The sequence below is a fragment of the Zophobas morio genome, unplaced genomic scaffold (genome assembly GCF_036711695.1).
Source record: "Zophobas morio isolate AGI-343-1 ecotype UQ-CSIRO unplaced genomic scaffold, CSIRO_AGI_Zmor_V1 ptg000047l, whole genome shotgun sequence".
Classification (NCBI taxonomy): Eukaryota; Metazoa; Arthropoda; class Insecta; order Coleoptera; family Tenebrionidae; genus Zophobas; species Zophobas morio.
Window position 1 is genome coordinate 241,449 of NW_026972152.1, and position 19,398 is coordinate 260,846.

General features: G+C 35.9%; 2 protein-coding genes and 1 long non-coding RNA gene across 16 annotated transcripts; 1 reads left to right on the forward strand and 2 right to left on the reverse strand.

Moving 5' to 3' along the window:
• LOC135142479 (uncharacterized) lies at nucleotides 1–2,576 on the reverse strand. 2 transcript variants are annotated; one of them, XR_010282540.1, is made up of 4 exons: nucleotides 1,687–2,576; nucleotides 1,396–1,625; nucleotides 1,220–1,314; nucleotides 1–1,153 (listed from the first exon to the last, which is right to left on the reverse strand). It is a non-coding gene; the product is annotated as an uncharacterized LOC135142479 (long non-coding RNA). The 2 variants fall into 2 exon arrangements; XR_010282539.1 differs by having other exon boundaries at nucleotides 1–1,314.
• Nucleotides 2,577–4,073: 1,497 nt separating this feature from the next.
• LOC135142464 (uncharacterized) lies at nucleotides 4,074–8,552 on the forward strand. Of its 8 annotated transcripts, XM_064074175.1 has the most exons (12): nucleotides 4,193–4,263; nucleotides 4,394–4,428; nucleotides 4,568–4,714; nucleotides 4,772–4,908; nucleotides 5,148–5,319; nucleotides 6,447–6,782; nucleotides 6,866–7,080; nucleotides 7,543–7,601; nucleotides 7,663–7,699; nucleotides 7,751–7,819; nucleotides 7,877–7,983; nucleotides 8,392–8,552. In XM_064074175.1, exons 1-6 carry the CDS (start codon nucleotides 4,235–4,237, stop codon nucleotides 6,662–6,664), a joined length of 738 nt encoding a protein of 245 aa, XP_063930245.1. In that variant the 5' UTR covers nucleotides 4,193–4,234; the 3' UTR covers nucleotides 6,665–6,782; nucleotides 6,866–7,080; nucleotides 7,543–7,601; nucleotides 7,663–7,699; nucleotides 7,751–7,819; nucleotides 7,877–7,983; nucleotides 8,392–8,552. The 8 variants fall into 8 exon arrangements, with proteins under 8 accessions (XP_063930248.1, XP_063930245.1, XP_063930249.1 ...); XM_064074178.1 differs by lacking the exons at nucleotides 4,193–4,263; nucleotides 7,663–7,699 and adding an exon at nucleotides 4,074–4,143; XM_064074179.1 differs by lacking the exon at nucleotides 7,663–7,699 and having other exon boundaries at nucleotides 4,568–4,718.
• A 5,139-nt stretch (nucleotides 8,553–13,691) lies between these two features.
• LOC135142476 (5' exonuclease Apollo-like) lies at nucleotides 13,692–15,806 on the reverse strand. Of its 6 annotated transcripts, none has more exons than XM_064074194.1 (12): nucleotides 15,665–15,806; nucleotides 15,429–15,535; nucleotides 15,300–15,371; nucleotides 15,162–15,247; nucleotides 15,006–15,111; nucleotides 14,847–14,918; nucleotides 14,722–14,783; nucleotides 14,543–14,667; nucleotides 14,390–14,492; nucleotides 14,086–14,223; nucleotides 13,887–14,026; nucleotides 13,692–13,833 (listed from the first exon to the last, which is right to left on the reverse strand). In XM_064074194.1, the coding sequence occupies exons 8-12, from the start codon at nucleotides 14,599–14,601 to the stop codon at nucleotides 13,746–13,748; spliced, it is 528 nt and encodes a 175-aa protein (XP_063930264.1). In that variant the 5' UTR covers nucleotides 14,602–14,667; nucleotides 14,722–14,783; nucleotides 14,847–14,918; nucleotides 15,006–15,111; nucleotides 15,162–15,247; nucleotides 15,300–15,371; nucleotides 15,429–15,535; nucleotides 15,665–15,806; the 3' UTR covers nucleotides 13,692–13,745. The 6 variants fall into 6 exon arrangements, with proteins under 6 accessions (XP_063930264.1, XP_063930268.1, XP_063930263.1 ...); XM_064074198.1 differs by having other exon boundaries at nucleotides 13,692–13,819; nucleotides 13,887–14,029; XM_064074193.1 differs by having other exon boundaries at nucleotides 13,887–14,029.
• Nucleotides 15,807–19,398: the final 3,592 nt, after the last annotated feature.

Sequence of the window (19,398 nt, forward strand, 5' to 3'; positions counted from 1 at the left end):
ATGTAATTTACGTGTGGACGCCCATGACAGCTTAGAATCTATAATGACCCCCAAATATTTTACCTGGAACACTATGGGATTATCATGCCTTTAAAAGTAAACGGAGACGCCAGCGCCTAGTTTTTTTTTTCCTTCGTTATAAGAAGCGCCTTGCTTTTTGCTGCGTTCATGGAGAAGTCCCATTGACGGCAACAGCTAAAAGTGAGGCGGGATAAAATTGTAAGCGCTGACATAGTAAAACAGGTGACTTTGACGATGAATGAATCATCGTATCATCGGCGGAAATGGCGACCCGCTTGTGAGGGTGCACTGGAAGAGGAATAAATCGTTTGTATAGAATGCGAAAGACAGCGGTGAAAGAAGAGAAGCCTCATGGGAACCTTTCGCTGTGGGATAGCGAGGCGACGACAGTGTAGCGCCTGCCTACTCGCACTTGAATAGCGGCCGACTTGAGAATTTTTCGAAGGGCACACAATATCGCCAGAGCATGTAGCTTGCTTAACAGGACACCATGCCATACTTGGGTAAAAGTCTTTTTTAAAATAAAGGCTCCAGTCGTCCACTCGGTTAGGCTAAGAATTTAATGGGCCGTTAGGTGTCCCTTGCGAAATTCAAACTGAAACTCTGGTTAAATCCCGAAAGTTCAAAAAAAAAACGCCTATAAACGTTCATCACTGTTTCAGCTACCTTACCAACTGCCGGTAAAAGGCTGTTGGGTCGATAATTGGGAGGTTCTGATGCCAGGTGCGATGTCTTTGATAACATCACGAACACCGCTGTTTTCCATCACCCGAGAAAATAGCCGAAGGTCAGCACCGAGTTGACGAGGTCCCGCATAGATGATTCACAGCAGCCTCTGGCAGCTGTTTTGGCATCAGCTTAGTGATGCCGTCAAGACCGGGCGCCTTTCGATCCTGTGGTAGTTTGAAAACTGATTTGACCTCAGCTGTGGTAGACAGCTCCAAAAAATTAGTTGTATCACTCAAGGTAAGATTAAGCATAAGGGGGGCGTTAACAACGGTTGAAGGGGCGGCAGCGAACACTTAGCAGCTAGGTGACCAACAAAATTTTTCGCTTTGTCCTCATCGCTTTGTAATACGGTATCGGCGTTGCAAATTGGTGGCCGAGTCGATTGTCCGCGAATTCTAACCTGCTTGTAAAACCGAAAAGGAGGCGCCACCGATGTCACCAGCTTTTAACACTTAGTTTAATTTGTTACCCAGTGGCAGTTCATATGCGCTATCAGCTTTTTCCTGATGTGCCAGTGCAGGCGGTTTAGCACTAGTTTGTCTTCTGCGCGTTAAAAGGCCATGACTTCTCGGAAGAGCCGCCGATGTTCGTATATTAATAGCTTTGATTACTCAGGAAGGCGTTTAAGGTGCTAAGCAAATTTACGTGTCGTCATTGCATTGTTGTGAGCTTCTGTCACCGCGCGCTCAATTCGACAACAGCACTGTTTAGTTCAACGGAGTTTCGTGTGGCGTTAGTATAGTGGGAGCGTCCTCTCGAGCAACTCGGTAAATTTGTTCCAGTTCGTCTAAAACCGAAAATATATCTCCTTTCATCGCCCAATTCGAGCGGAACAGGCAAATGATCCGAAGACAACTCGTTTAGCTCCTCAATAGCTGTTGGAAGGTATATTTTTTAATATGGCGGTATCCCAACACGTACATTGTGCCCGTCTACCTTGTCACGTGTGTTGGCAACTGAGATCCTAGGACTCTCAACCCGCGTTCCTCAGCGTTAGCCTCGAGTATGTAGCATTTCCTGTTTGTGAGTTGCTGTCCTACATAAAACGTTTAAGGTTTAAGATTCTCGCATAAAGTGGGCGGAAAGTCATGCGCTAAAAGAGCGACAAGATCGAACAAGGTCGACTGGGAGGCTTATAGATTGTAATCACAGTCATGACCACTAGCCAGTTTAAGGGTAATATTGACTGCCTCAATTCCTTGCAAAGCTGATAATGCTGTTAAATTTTGTTGGATGCATAGCTTGACCAGGATAGCTACCATCCACCACTGGTGTACAACCGATCCTGGTCATAAGTCGCAAGGTTGCAGATGTTAAAAGGGGCATTGGGAAGCTATGTATTTCGCTGACGATACAAAGATCTATTATTTCGCGTATCAATTCCTGCAACTAGTGTATTTTCTTCTGAAAGTCTTCCCGCTTTCCAAAACAGTAATCGGATGTAATTAAGCATAAGGAATTAAAAAGGAGTGCAAACAAATTCTAAGCATTTTACGGCCTCGAGAATGGTCAAGGGATATGTCATCCAAATAGCTAACAATTAGCGTAAAGTTAGGTGCGAGTGCTGTTCTTGTTGTTAAGTAACGAAGTCCGTATTAGGCCTCGCTCTCAAGCGAAGTGTATAGGATATAGTTGGCTAATGGTAGCATCCGGGGTGGCCATCGGACGTCATAATCGCTAGGATTGGGCGGCCGTTAAAGTTCTCCGCGGATAACATTCGCAGCCCTGGTAGTTGGCGAAATGAGTCTCGCTGCAATACGCAGCTAACAGGCTAGTCTTGTGTTTGGGTACACTCCGCGGGCAAATGGGTCTCATCGCATTTGACGCACCGAATATCTGGTAGCGGTGGCACTAGCCAACGCAATTGTCTTTTCTAAGTGCTTCTACTTTGATTTGAAGATAAGAAATAGCTTCAGTCCTAATAGCTTTGTCGTTCGGTTCTGGGTATATGAATCACACTAAAGGTAACGGACACTTCTCTTGTTCACTCTTATCCGTGTGCTCTGTAGGCATCTGTGCCCCTCCGATGGGTGTGGTGCCTTGCGAGCGCAAGTCTGCTTCGACGGGGGGAATGTTAACTTCACAATTAATTCCAATAACAAAATTGAAAGGCATTTCCTCATATAATTAATAGGTGGAATGTGTAATTTATGATTGCGCGTTACCGCTGTAGTAGCTCATTCTTCAACCGTTGTCGAAAATATTTTAATTCTAAGACGTGGATCTCTTGAACTCGGGTCGTGGCTCCGTTGATTTGCAAAATTGTACAAAAATGGGCCACCTCTGTTTTTCATAAAGGGTGAAGGGTAGGATTTCCTCAATAGTTCGCAGGGAGGTTGATGCAGTAGGTGGTCGTTCAGTAATAAGGGGTAAGTGTCAGAAGCGTTGCCCGTATCAATGTCAACTGTGTTGTGTAAAGCCCTTGAGGGAATCTCTGAGCCTCAAGACTTTTAAGTTGTCATTGCCCTTATTGGAGCTATTGTTAATTTTATTATAAAGATTAAACTTATTACTATTATTATTACTACTAATAGTTTATTATTGTATATAATGTAATTTTTATTATTACTATTGTTGCTAACAGTTATATTATTAGTCTTAAGATAGGTGCTACCACTATTATGATTTTTAATAAGTTATTTTATTGTGTATAGACTCGTCTTTTGTAACCTTTAAAGTCGCGCTATTCCTACTATCACTTCAGAAGCACCGGGTTGATCTAGAATTTGTAAGGCCGAAAATACTTTTTTATTGTTAGATATACTGTCAAAAGGCTCTTTTCGCCTTTAGAATTATTCTGGTCCTGAGTGGTTACAGTAATCAAGGAGTTTTGCTTTTATAGAATCTTTTCTGAGTTCTTCATTTTATAGCCAATAAGTTAACAATGAAGGCCCAAAGCTCTTCTTCAGAGGAGGGGCTCATAAATAATATAAAGATAAATATATATTTTTAAAGAAATAGAAAAAGGAAAAAAAAGATATAATTATATATACATATCAGACCTTTAGTATAAAGTCAGTAGTTATATTTTACGTAATTAAAATTTTCTAATACGTATAAGTATATTTTAAATTAGCACTATGTAAATAAGTCAAATATTTATCGCAAATTAAAAGTAAGAAGTTGAGGTGTGCAGGCCTCACTCCCAATGGCACTGACTGTAAAAAAATATGGAATCCTTCATGGTGCCAAAATTAGGCAAATATATATGTAATGAGTCAAACCACTAGAAAGCGGTTAGATGTTAAATCTTTTTTACCAAACACGAGCCGTTTTTGGAAGCAGCTCTAATGTTTTCGGAATTATTGTTAAACTTGAAAGGAAAATAGTTTTGTAAAAAAAAATATCTTTAAAGTGGTCTCGAGAGAACTATACTTCCTTATAAAGTTAAATGTAGGTACTAATAATTTTTATTGTTTAGTTGTGAAAGTATACCACTAGTTACCCTCTCCATTTATGTACTCTGTTTGTTTTGATATAAACTATGGGGAGCTCTTTCTTTATTGCTAAAAGGTAGCGTATTTATATCATAGCGATTTATCATATAATTTTTAGTTATTATTTTTATTTATTTCTTTTAATTTTTGCCTGTAACTCAGTTTTATTATTAATTTTACCTTTGTTAACTCGTAAATTGCTTTAGGAGGAGGAGTAGTACTTTGGGAAAGAATTCTTTTGGTAAGTCCTGTTTGCTATATTATTTGTGTGCAACTTCTTTCTTCTTCTTTTTTTTTAAAGCAACGAAGACCACTTTGGTATTTTTATAAAAAAAAAAGCAGTTAGTCAATGATTTATATTTTCATAACATGTTTTTTAGGGCCAGTATGGAAACCTTTTTACTTATATTCCGGGCATGCCGATCAAACTTTACTTGTGGTGGCCTCTTTTCTCTTTATTATCGCTGGATTTTTGTTTTTATCGGCCGTTTATACTATGTATTGGGGGACGTTTAGCGGAGGAAGAAGTTAGTATGTAACTTATGTTAGTAAATCAATTTTGTTTAAGTTATATCTTTAAATAGCATTCTACATTGATAATACGGATGTTAGCAAACTTAAGTTTCTCTCCTCTAATAAGACTGAGCTTCCCAGCAGTCATTTTAGTCTTCACAGCATTCAGTTTCCTGACTACGGCTACAATAACGTGCTCTTGTGTTTGGTTCTATTAATTTCCTTCTTTATTTATTTTTAACTTCTTTTGGAAATTAAAGCTCTATTTGCAGCTCTATTTTTATGTAATAAAAACTTTTTACGCAGCTTGAAACTGTTTTCTTAAGTCCGTTCCCACTAATATGATTTAGTTAATTATATATATTGAAGAAAGGGTTTTACTGGGTGTCTTTGTGAGCATATTTAAGGTTCTGTATAAACTTCTTATACTTTCATACCATTTTTTAGGAAAGTACGAAAGTTGAGCACACGAGTGACGATCGGTTGTTTTCCTTTTCGGTGTGCAGTTCTTATTTGACTGCTTGCAACATTCTGTCCTATTGTGGAACCACGTTTACCTTCCTTACACCGCTGTTTTTGTTCTGGCGCTCTAGAAAGGCAACCGTTATGACTATTATAGGTCTTATTGCTTTTTCATGCCTCTAAATTTATATGTGTTCTTCTCTATTATTTTTTATAAATCAGTGTACTCATTATTTTTAATTTTCCAAATTTCGACTGGGCAAATGTAAAGTAAATATTGCGTAAAACTAAAAAACATTCTTTATACTTTTTATAGTTAATATTATTTGGGCGGTTTAAACACGAAAACTAGCAACCTGAATGTGTTTAATTTAAAAATTTCTGTAGAGCAATAATACTCTATTCAGTTTATCATATCAACAATAAATAAAACTATTAAGTTGATTAACTGAGGGCTATTAACTTGTCAGCTAATATTTCTGATTTTGTAAGTTTTTATATCAAAGTTAGTTCCACTTTGTTAGAAATATATACCCGGAAGCGCAGAATATGTTCAAATTTTAGTGCTTTATATCCGCTATTTATCAAGCACTACGAAAAGCTAAACTTATAGTTTTGAGTGCCTTCTGTTGACTCGCAAAAGGTTCGGCTGTAGTCTGCGGAGGCTAACGAGGACAGTAGTTTTCTCACAATATAGTCTTTCTTTTAACGAGAACAACCTTAGCCTCGTGGTTACCGCCGACTTCCTCAGTACAGTTACGTATCGCTTTTATTACACTTTTTAAAAACGCAGACTAGCTCGTTTTGCACCCCTTATTTGATAAGCGCGTTAACTGAGGCTTGCTACTTGTTGTGTATGACACAGTTCTACTAGAGGCCTTCACTGTGTCCTAGTTTTGTTCCGACCGCTATACACGCCATGGGATCTGGTTACTTCCAAGTACGAATAAGGTGTAATTCAGCGTTGGTTTGCCCAACTAAGTCCCGCTACTACAAGCTATATTTCTATTAATCTAGTTTTCAAAATAGATACATTTAAAGTAATAAATATGTTTGATGTCTTTTAATAACAACTAAACTACACAACACAAGTATTTAATAAGTAGCAGGTAAACTAGTAAAAGTAAGTTGATGGTATAGGAAGTTGTTCTACTTTCCCACTTGTTTTTGAAATATTTATAACCCCAAGGAACAACGGTTTGCTAAATGTTTTTAAATAAAACATCACTTTTCTTACTTGGTACGTTGGAGCTTTCAAAAGATAAACTTTAATAATTGTTTTAGGATTTGTGGCGCTTGTACTTAACCTCCTTGTCTTGGTGTTGTACGAATTTTATTTTCTCAACGAACCTTTTACCTACTACGGAGTGGGATATAACCATATTCGCGAACAATATGAACACGGATCTTCTTTCTGGATTTACGTTTCGGGCTTTTTCGTTCTTCTTCTGGCTGAACTGGTTGTATTGGCGTCCATTATCTTGAAAAGTTGCCAGTCATGATGAGAGAAGAAACATTTTGCCATCATTGGGGATACTAAAGTTAAAAGCATCAAGACCGTATAATTGGAAGGAAATACGTATAGGTCGCTGAGATTTTTCTTAGGCCGGGACCTTTAAGGTTTCAGATAAAAAAGTTCTCGGCTCACTTAGTATGTCCACTGAGTATCGGTTGAAAACTAACATATATCTTTCTATTTCTAGGTTGAACAAAACAAATAACTCAGGGATCTTCATATGAAGTTTACATAACCTTGGCGTTTTCTGTTTTGTCATATTGTAGTAGTATATTAAAAGTACTCAGCAAAACTTTTTAAATAATTCATCTAGTGTGTTACCGCACAAGCTTAGTGTTGCTCCTGTGAACCTCAAATGCGACCTACTTTAGTAGTAGAACTATTAAGAGCAAAATAATAGCTGTAAAGATTCCATGTCATCTTGACTTTAGTAGTTATAGTAATATTAGTATGTTTTGAGCACTTAATTATTAGAGTTACAGTATATTTTGCTGTATATGCTCGAATGTTATTCTTGATAGATTTACGGACTAACGAATAAAGTAGTAGAAAAAACTATTGTAATAAATTATAACGGGTAATAATCTGTATTAAATCTTAAAACGATTTGTTTTGACCTTGGTTCAAAGTTTTCTTTACCTTTTTACATATACAAAAATATTTACGAGGGGGTTAACCTTTCAGAAAGAGTTTTTATATCAGTATAAATTTACTTAAGACTAGTCTTATTTGTGATGAGTTACTCTCTTTTTCAAAGCAATTTAACGTGTTATTTATAAATTATCAATCGCTGTAATTTAAGTTACCTTCAAGGTTGTATTTTTCTTTATTTATAACTAGTTATTACTTTTTTATGTACAATAGTATTAACACGGTGGATTTCGCTTTAATATTGCTCCGAATAGCAACGCTTATTGCAGTTTGTAAGCAAATAAATTATGTTTAACTAAAAACATACATTATAGGGAATTTTTATAATTTCAGTACATCTTCCTCTTATTTCACCTTTAATTATCAAACAGTACTTTAATTATTTAATACGTCTTCTGCTTTTTTTAATGACTTCTGTTAGCCTTCCTATTGGACCAAAAATGGCTTCTGTAAATCGGGAAGAGTTATTACTCCCGCTCAACGCAACAGAGTATTTTTCTATGGTAATTCTGTTTAAAAAAATTTAAATTTTTATTATGGTTAACAGGAATATCCATATTTTTTGTACCCTAACCTTAACATGAAATATTTTTTCCTGGATAATATACGCTATAAGTTATGACTGAAAAAATGTTTATTAAATCTTTATTTATGGTGAGTTACTATACTATAAACCCTTTTAATTTATTATTTTTATTTTGCATATCTGTTTTTATCTTAAATATAGGTATATTCACTTTTTGTGGAATTTTTTTTTGTTTTGCGAAAGCCTTGTTATTGTAATAAATAATATTGGAGTACTTGTCTTTTTAACGGAATCATTAATCTAAATTTTTTCCGTATCAATGTTTAAAAGTCTTTGATAGTAATTGTTAAATCGAGGGTAAAGTAGTTGCCGCTGTTGAATCTTATTAAAACAGTACTCTATTTAATAGAACGTTATACCGCATACGTACTGAAAAGCTTACATATTATTGTATATTAAGACTTAGTACTATCAAATTTTGTTCTCTTCAACTGGCTTCATATTTGTATTATCTCCTTTTTTTTTTTTTTAAAAAGTAATGCTGCACCAAGAGGAACTAATTCAAAGGCTCATTGAATCCGGGACGGCCAGTAACGGCTTTTGCACTTATATGAAAGCTCGTGATTGGAATGACCTGAAATAAGCTGTGCTACCACCCCCCAAGAAATGTAATTACTTTTCTATGGACCAAAGGAAAGGCAGGGAAAAATAAAAGATTTCAGAGTTTGTGTTTCTTTTCATAGAGGTTTGCTGTCTGTTAGTTGATTACCGATTCACTGGGCCTTCGCTACTGGAATCTGGTTTAATGGACTGGTGTCCCTTTTTAACTTAGCGTTACTTTATTGCAGGGAAGCATTCACTCTTCTAAAAGTACGTCTGAGTTGTAAAGTAATAATTTCATGACCTTTTACCGCATTTAACCACTTATGTTCGCCAAAATGAAAGAAATGAACATGTTTTTTACTTTTGTAAATTTTTACTTTGGGAACCAATCAAGCTAATATTACACGTTACGGTGGTAGTATTGAACACAAACCAAGTGCAGAGCTAATTTATTTCTATATTTATATAAAAATATTAGGAAAGTATGAAAACACCTATAACGGTGGTAGTACTGAAACATAAGCCCACTGCAGGGCTATTCTCCTACGGTTACTTATTAAAAATTTTAGTAAAACTGTAAACACGGTGCTGGTTCTGGAAATAAAATAATAATAACCTTTAAGGCTGTAATGATAAATAAAGTAACAGTATACGGGAAATTAAACCGGAATCAAAAAAGCCTCACTTCCGCCAAAAATGCACACATTTTGGAAGCTATTTATTTTGCCTGTTAAGGAACACCGCAGGTTGTTTTGTAATGCTAAGGCGAAAGCACTATAGGTCGTTCTCTTAGAACTTAACTAGAGACGACACCAAGCTCCCGACATAGAAGATCAACTACTTTATTAACCTGTAACTGGTGACGTGGGGTTTGATGAAACCCAAATATAAAAATGTTTTTTTTGGAGACAAATCGGCAGAAACCTTTCTAAAGTAATTCCTTTTATTTAGGATCTCTTAGGAATGCATACGTAATTAATTAATATATAAGAACTGCTTACAGAAGTAAAATTTTCAAGTTAAATAAAAAGCACTCAAAAACGCCTCTGTGTTATTTAAATAATAGAACTAACTGAAGTATAATGAGCTAACGCTGTGTAAGTAATAACGCTTCTAATGAAGTATCCTAACTATAAAACAACACTATATTTAAACTAACTATTGTCAAAAATCTGTTGAATGCAGCCCACACAATGACTAACAGTACAGCTGCCGCAGCTTGGAGTGCTACATTCAACACAAATGAATCTTGTCTTTTTGTCTTTGTCTTTAGAACAATTGCTACACCTAAGTTGTCTCTCCAAAGTTGTAAACGATGGCGGGTTATGGGTTTTGTGAGGATTATTATGTTCAGTCGCTATTCATAAGTTAGACGATTGTCCAGCAGCCTTTTGTTCAGTTAAAACTTTACCAGTTGTTTAGCAAGAATTTAGGTTTTTTAAATCTCTTCCACACAGGATTTTCAAGAAAACTACAAAATAACACGTAAGCATTTACGAGGCTAATTTTTAGAAGAGTAAAGGAATTAGCTTTAGGATCTGTTAACTCGTCGACTAGTAGAGTACACGGTGCATTTTTTGTATAAAGCATCCACGCTTCCTTTGGTCTAAGTGTAAAACTGATGAATTCTGGTTTCAGAATTGGGCACGGCTACCATGGTGCAGTGACGAATTTAGGAAAAGAACCTTGTTCCTCTTGGCACAAACGACACTAAAACAGAAATGGACGGTCATTTTTTCATTTCAAAAATCCCAATCAATGTCAGTAGTGCCGCCTCTAATTCCAGTACAAGAAGAAAATAGAGACGAACCGGTTATTAGAAGTAATGCTTCGGTTTGTTCTATGGAGAGGAGGTGCCAAACGTTATGACTGAGCCGAACTTCCCTTTATTATCATCTTCAGAAAGTGCGAGCCTTTCGTTGCCCTAGCCAGAATAAACATAGGCCTTAAAAAAAAATAGTGAAGGATCTTCGCATCGTTTAATACCATAACTTTTAAACCGATTTCCGAAATTATATGACATATACATGCAAAATTCGAAACCCCCTTAATCTAACGAGCATTTCGTCTACGCAAGCGTATTCTTTCAGAGTAGAATTGTGGACGTTATTACAAACGTCCTAAAAAACTCAAGATATTGCAGCCGTTACTCCAGTTTTATTTCTTTCTTCTTAATCAAAGAAGAAGTATGCTAGAATAACCAGTGTTCGCTTAAAAGAGAGACAGAGCGGAAGATGACGACCGGTGCCATCTGTAACAAACAGTTCTTCAAAATCTTTGTTTGATTTGGAGACTGAAGAATATTTCAAGGCCCCTAGAAACGCTCTGTAATCGTACCTACCTTCTGAAGAAAGCTGCAGCTCAATTTGCGATAACTTTTCGCTTGTCCGTTAAATTATTTCGCTCTAACTTCATCTGCGGACTCCCAAACAAAAAGTTGAGTACAATAATTTTTTCTCTGCTTCGCTGGACCAATAATTTCTGAAAGATGTGTAATTATTTTATACTTCCTTATTCGGAAGTATGGACCTTGGGGGTTCTGCAAGACTATATTTACCATTTGCTTGGTTTCTATAGTTGGCTGATCAACATCATTAGAAGTTACCTTCTCGGGCTCAGATTGGATTTGCTCCTCTTCGGTATCATTCTCAAGGTCATTAGCAAAGTCCAGGTCATCAATGTGTCCTTCGTCACCAATATAATCGCTCTCTAACTCTTTGTAAATATTTGTCGCCCCTTCTTTAAAACCGGTGTCATTTGATTTCATTACACGTCCTGACGCCGTGGAAGTCACAACACACATTGAGGAAAAAATAGAAACGTAGATAATAAGGGGTTGGGACTTGGCAAACCCCAAGTTGGTTCTATATGGATATAGTTCCAAATTAAATATTATCACTGCGTGCGTACTTACACCGGTAGTGAGCAAACTGACTGAAAGGTTTACAGTCTGTGAGCGATCCTCCACTATCTTTAAGCGTGTAGCAACACTTCCTAATTTCAGTGGAATATGACAAAGCCCACCTCGCCAATTACGGGTTAACACCTTGAGATTGAGAGTTTTCGTCGTAGTGCTGACCGTAAGGATTATTTCATTAGACCTTAATAATGACCTTCGAACATAAATAGAGACGACAAACCCCTACAACAAGAGCTGATAATATTTTCCTGCTCCATGCCTTTTGGTGTTAACTCTGTAGCAGTAAAAAGGACAGTCTAATTACTGTAACATTATTTAAATTACAAAAATTTATCTTTTCGCCACTTTGTATTTTTGCTTTACACTATTTTTAGCCACCTCTGATAGTACCACCTAAAAAATAACAGAATAACAGTAGTTTATTGGGTTGAGGCGCGAACAACCCAAAATCGTAATTCCCATGCTCACTGTTACGGTTCCTTTTTTTGGCCTTTTGATAGATGCATATTAAACTCGCCCCCATATATTCTAATACTTCGTGTTAAGAAATAATTATCCACCCGCAAAGCGAGCCTCTTAAGATATGAGATTAGCGACTCCCGCCAAGCAGCCGATTACAGCAAAGTTGTGCGCCTGCGGACTATAAGAAAAGGATGCATATACATTGTAAGATTTATGTTGCTCGAAATAGGCATCAAAACTAGCTTTGGCCATAGTAGTCAAGCATTACATATACAATACTTAAAGTCCCGATTGTTGCCGCCTGCTGCGACGGGAGCCGGAGTGCAAACACCGCATATAGTACAAATATCCACAGAACTGTTAATCAACTTTAACACGCCAATAACGTCTAATACAGCTATGAATACAATAGTATTGCCTACAGCAGCTGCAACTGCAACAATAGTCATAACCTTTAAAAAGGGTCGTTTAAAACGACTCGCTGGTGCTACAAGCAACTCGGCGATCGCAAAAAAAAAAATTGCTTGTTAATAACAAAAGATGTATTCGTAATTCATTAGCCAGGCGTGTAAGATGTTTTGTAGCTCAGTGATAATAGCGTTGATGGGCAAAAGTACTGTTGAGTATTCAGCTCTCGCCGATGCGGTTCATATTTTCTAGTCTTGATAAATTAAAAGAAATTTAACTGATTAGGACAGCCCACCGCCTATCTGCGAGTAAAGAAGAGGCCTACTCCAAAGACAATCCTGTTTAAGATATAAATTGCTTTGCACGACTGAAGAGCTGAAGGTCAGGGGATCGGCTAACGATGATGCTAACAGGTGTCTTCAGGAGGCCCCGAGTCTGGTGATAGGGTCGCCCCCGGTAAATTTTTTTTTTTAGGTGGTTTTCCTCCCGCATCCTAGGCGGTTGCCCTGGCTTAGTATTTCTTCACTATTTTTGAGTCCTTCAGGAAGTCTGCAAGAACATTGAAGACTGAAACATTTATCTATTTTTAAAATTTACAAATTTCTTACTTTAATAATAAAATAGAAACCTTAAGTTTCATAATATCCCTCTTTAAAGCACTTCACTTCCAGCAAACATTGACAGAAGTATTGGTTTTGGCCTAGAAGTTTGTAATAATAGGATCTTTATCATAGACGTATTTTATCATTATTTACAGGATCTCTTTAGACAGCTTAAATTCTAATTTTCTTTTAATAATTAAAAGTCTAAGTATGAACTCAAATATGTGATTTAACTCTAATCTCCAGATTAAGTGGTTCAAGGCCTATGAAGGACCCGTCCTTAACGTGCCCATGTTAAAGAACAGATAAATCCATCCACGCTCGAGGAGAGCAAGCACACGCAAAGGCGCTTAAAATAAGATTAGCAATACGCATGCCATTGTGACCTGTTCTGTCCGTTTTGTAACAAAGTTCGTTCTATAATGGTTTGCTCATATTCTTCTCTTCTGGGGGACTCAGAAGTTTATCTGTATAATAATCTTCTGGCTCATTATCTGAAATCCTCTTCCAAGTGCTAGTGTATGCAATCTTAAAGCAAATTGAGTAAACATGCATATGTAAAACTTTTTTTCTGATATACGCTTTTTTACTTAACGGGCAAACATCATAAACGAAAATGCTTAAACCTCTAAGTTTTAATATACGAGTAGTTTTACTTCCACTGGGGTTGTTAGGAAAGGTTACTGCTACTCAAGAGAGCACTCACACAATTTTTGTTTTTAGAATAAATTTGGAGACTACGGCCTCGAACACTCAGGATTGTTTTAGTAGGAGAAGAGCAAGTTACACAATTTATGTATCAAATTAAGCTTTATTGTACTTGATGATAAGATGAACCCCTATATGCAAAGTAAGAGCGTTTCTGTTTTTATAACAGGGTAGCAGGCCTTAAAATCTACACGTTTTCCCCATTTTCTTGTTTAAAAATATTTTTATCAGCTACTTCCACCTCCTTAAGGTAGGTAATTCCTTTGTTTTTAAACCTTTTCAATAAATAAACTAACGATCCTCTTTTAAATAGTATAAAACCGAGTACCTTGAAAGGGTTAGGGGACTAATCCCTTCCAGCCATTTCACTCCTCTTTTATTGCGCGGAATTAGGAACTTTCGAGTTAAGAGGGGCTTGCGCCCTCTTTTCTGCATTGCTTCCGTCACACAGGGCGGAACTTTGAATTTCTGCTAGATGTCGAAACTGAGAGTGTATAATATAGGCATAAAGTATTTCACCAACTTACAAATTTCCGTTTACAGGGAAAGTATCGGCGGGGGTCAAGTGACTTATCCCCAATAATGCCAGATATCGAGTTGAACTGCAAAACTTTCAGAAACTCTAAAATTTCGGTGAAAGGCGAGTGGAGAGAGTAAGGTACTACCTAAACAGTGAAGGATTAGGTAATTCAGTACAAGAGTAAGAAAGCCAGAGCGTATCTTTTTACAGGCCTCCGCTACAGGAAGCACAATCACGAGTGTTAGTGTAATGAAAGACACCAACTTTGCTATAAGGAGACTGCCACCGCCCTACACTTTTCTAGTACATACGAATAAAAGAGGATGCTGCACAGTAGCCTTTCGGGAAGAAAAGGCCAAAAACGCCGTTGGGAGGATTCCGATGGTCGGCCACTCCTCGTTTAGCTTATACAAACTGTATACGACCTTATTATTCGTATAGCGGGAACTACAAGACGGTTTTACAGAGAAGAGGTCAACGATTGCTTGGGGACTGCAGAGACAAAAGTGGCGTCGGCGTTCATAGTGAAAACCGAAGGCAAGCCACCCACTACTTCTATCAACCTATACTTTTCAGGAGTCACTTTTATCTGAAGGAAGAAAATTAAAAAAGGAGGGCTTAAAACGAATCTCTGGAATTTTACTAAGACTTCAAGGGAGACGGCGACGTCGACAAGAAGCTCTTCTTTTCCAAGAGAATCAACGCCTTTACATATGTACGTTATTAGGTTTTCAATTTTATCTAGAAAAAGGAGCTTGAGTGCAGTACCTATGACCACATTGTGATTAGGAAATGAATGAATTATTTTAAGCAGTTCTGCTGCGGCCTCTGTCTAATAAGCTAAGATAGTTTCAGTTTTTACGAGCAAAGACAAAATAAAGTCTTGTTCTTATAATTTTCTAACAAGTAATTAATTTTAAGTAGTACTCTTTTTGGAAATTGGAATTTGGGGTGACAATAAGTATTGTCAAGGTAAATATGATCAATGATTTTATTTTGAAGCAAGTTCACATCTAATATCCCACTCTCATACCTTTAAAGAAAAGATTATTAAAAAAAAACCAATTGGCTTGAGTATGAAACCTAAAGTCTCCTGTGTACAGCACCGTACCAAAATAAGCTTCTAATAAAAACATAAGAGAGCCAGGGCAGTGGTTAGCATCTATTGCCTATGTCATATTTTGAGCGAAAAATAATAGTAAAATACTAGAGTGCACGTACAGTGACACTTAGTTTTTCTTTATCAAAGTCATCTAAGCTAACGCTTCTTGTCTCACCAGGGTTTATAGTTATCTAAAAGTTTAGAAAGGTAGTCAAAACTAATTAACAACAGAGCGGGAGTATGACGACCACTAACGAAGGGTCGAGTTGGTATCTTTCAAGTAAAAGTCGACGTGTAGTTGAAGAACAATATATAGACCCATAGCGAAAGGAGGGTCTTAGTCCTTCACTGTGATCTTAGGTTATGCAAACAAAAAATAAGTTATTAAAACTCTCCTATTGTGTTTTTCTATAAAACAAGTTTTGAGGCGATTTATCATGTTTTTGAGTTTACGAGAGCCCCTAACATAAAGTGAAAGGAGAACCTGAATGAAGATGTGAAAGAAAATATATGTTCACGCCGGGCGAATATTTCCAGTGATCCAAAGAAATAGGTGTACTTGGAATAACAAAGCCCACCATTGCCTGCCATAAATGAACCTTCCAGATTTCAGAGCGCACTAAACGCCTTTCTTGTTCTTTGAATTTACTATGTTGATGCCTTAGTTACCACGCATTATTTTTAAAGCCCCGCTATCATGAGACAAATAAGTTTTAACCCCTGAGGTATCAAGAAATGCTTAAAAAGGAAGACTAAGATTATAAACCTCATCAATATTTTGTAATATTACATCTTAGCAAAATGGGTAGCCACTAATTAAGATGACACTTGCCTTAGTAACCAATTATGAAACAAAATTGAAGTTTCTCTTCATTGTGTAATACTTCTGAGGGTTCCTTAACCGAGGCAACTGCAATACGTTTACGAAGAGTGAGCAGTAAATGACCTGGTACTTTTTTCGGGCCCTGAAGTATTCTAGCAGTGCTAAAAATTGTCAGTTAAATTGATTTTTACTTCTTCCACTCAGCAATACTAATCATATGTTTATTTTTTTATACGTTCTTGAAGTTAGTAGTCTAGAATAAACTTTATTTATAACGAAGAGGTTGGTCAACATGAAAAATTTAGTTTTCTAATAGTTAATAAGGCCACAACCTAAAATTTGTGATATAATAAAAACACAGAATCTAGAAGTCCGCTAAATGTTTTAATCACGGTATGAGTTTTATAGTTAAGGGTAGAAATATTTTTATATGTTTCGAATAGATAGCTTGGTTTGTAGGTAAACAAAATGGATATTTTTTTTTGTTTTTATGAAAGATAACCTGTCCAAATGCTAGCATTTTAAGGGTTTTAAAGTTATAAAATTGTTATTTAAATAGGTAATAAAATATAAACTACTACCAAGAAAATAGCCTTTTATTAGCTAAAATTTTCAAGGGTTTTTATTTTTATACTTAAAACTATAATTGATGTATTGATATTGACACGTGCTACTAATATACCTTTCGTAGTAGGCATCTTTTTAAGTTAATAAACTCACATTACTCGCAATGTTTTAATTTACAAATTTTTTAATAGATATTACTTTAATTTAAGTAGAGGACATTAACGGAGTACTAGGAATAACGTGTGGGTGGATTTAATTAAACATTCTAGTTTTTCTAAATTTTTTCAATACATTTTTAAAAAGCATTCACTGCATTTTAAAAGTATTAATGCATTCATTCTTTAAAATTTTTTTATATAGGTAATTAGTAATAATCCTTTTTTTTTTAATGGAGAACCTACATTTCTTCATAGTTATAAATCTTCTTTTATAGCTGTAAATTTTCGAAATTTTTTATTTTTATGACCTAAGAACAAAACTTAATTGGTATAATTGCTTAATTATATATATATTGCATCTTTAACACCTATATATAGCCGCGCTCTTTAAAAGAATGCCACGACACAAATGACACCGTTAAGAAATAAGACTTTTAATTAGTGGTAGCCGGGGGATCAGCAAAAAGGGTTAAGTTTTTATTGGTAAAGCCTAAGGAAAAGTCCTTTTAGCAACGTAACTTAAAACTGTATCTACTTTACCTCGTTACCCGTGTGAGACTCATTTAGTTAATAATCCGCAAGAGGCATTGAGATTATAACACGTAATACTGTGACTGCATTCGGGACCATTAAAAATATCAAAACTACCGTTTTAAAGTTTTTAGTGAGCCTTCCCCCAATTACTTCAGGGCTGCAAAACCTTCTTTTCTACTTTTGACAAAACCATTACCTATATAGATAATTTCTATTATCCTTGAGGGGGTAGTATACTATGTAAAAGTCTAAAAATTATTTAATTCACTAAGGAGTAATTTGCAAACAAAAGACATTTCTAATATTAGATTAATAAGGCTCTTACGAAAACTAGCGCTTAAAGTACATTTTAGGCTGCGATAACTTGCCCCGTTTCACGGCTCGTATTGAGTTCGCTCGCCTGGAGACGTGATCAAGAGTGCTGCCTGGAACTAGAATTATTGTGACAAAAACATTTATTGGATACTTGCCCTGGTTAAAATTCTAGTTATAAGTAAATACGTACGGCCCATGTATTACAAGTGATAGACTGAATCTTTTTTTTTAAGAGCGCAGTCCCTAATGCCAAAAGCATATTAATTGTGTAAAGGTATAATATTATTATAAAAATGCCAATTTTTGTTTCTCACGAATGTACGTAATGTGAGGGTACCATCTGAGCACATATCACTAATTAACTACTTTACTAAAGGGGTTGGCGTGCCCCTCCCCTCCCCTTTTTTTTTACTTTTTGAAACTGTGTTGTGCGCTTGTGCTCCCAAGCAGCTTAAAATTATCAAATTATTAGTTATTTCGTACAGTGATAAATTTATATTATAAACATTTGTTTTTCTATTTTATATAGTTCATAAAACCTTAAGCCTGCAAAATCAACACAGGAAAATTTTTTTTGAGCGTTTCAAGAACGACTTAACCAGCAACCTATTAAAGAATTAAGTTTTCTGGTATATCTACTTGTTTGTCTGTGTACCCCTCTATATTTTAGTAAAACGGCGTTAATATTATTCACAACCGAAAATATGCCCACCAGATTCTTTAAAATTGATCTTTTTAAAATGTTAGTGAGAAAAAAGATTGCAGAGGAAGGCCACGCTCCATTAATCTTAAATGGTTTTATTTTCAGTATATCGAAACTTCGGTTAATTTATTTTAAGAAAAATCTTTCATCACAAGGGTTTTAACGTTTTAATTTTTTCAGTAAACCAATCAGTAGTCCGCTCATTGTTATAGACAAAACTTTAGATACTAAAACGTGAGGGTTACGGTGCTTTCCAAATTATTTTAATTGGCGCCAATAATATGCGTCGGTCGGCCACAAAGGCGGTATCAAATCCCTCAGAAACTTCTGCCACATTATGCAAACCAACAATACCAGCACACACACAAAGGTTGACACAGAAAAGTTGATCTTCGTAATGCTAAACCTCTTTATTTAATCACGTTTTTCAAAGCATCTTTAACATCCCCCAATATTCCTTGCGCCTACAATGTGAAAAATAATTGCTTCGATTAAAATTCTACTTTTTTCATTATAGCCATTCTTAATATCCCGGAGTATATTCAAAATAATTTTATGAACGCGTGCCCTTCATAATGAGCACGGGCAAATCCTTTAATCCTGGAGTGGTAACATGGAAATGTAGAACTTGAACGATAACATCAGATCCTTTGGACCTTATCGAAATTTTTAATAATATTTCATTATTTCAGTATTATAAGTGGTATCAACTGTCAAGCAAACCTTTTAAAACCCTATAAAAAGGTATATAAGTAAAATTGGCACAACATATTTATAGAGAAAACTTGAAATTTCATCTAATATATAACTAAAACCTTTTTTGATTTTAATACCATTATAGCTTTCTTACAAACAAAAAAAAATAAACAAAAACTGCTTATTGAAATAAACAATACTCAATTAAATTCATTAGTACAATTCGGGCAAATAGCATTACGATGTTCAGCGCATATCGCTTATTTACAAATGACTCATCTCCCTCTACTTTTTCTGTCTTTGCAACTAGGACAAGTACATTTTCACCTAAATCATCTTTCGTTATACATATCAGTGATTTCGGAAGATTTGAGGTATACTATTATCCCCTTCGAATAAGCGGTTATACAAGCGGCGCTAAA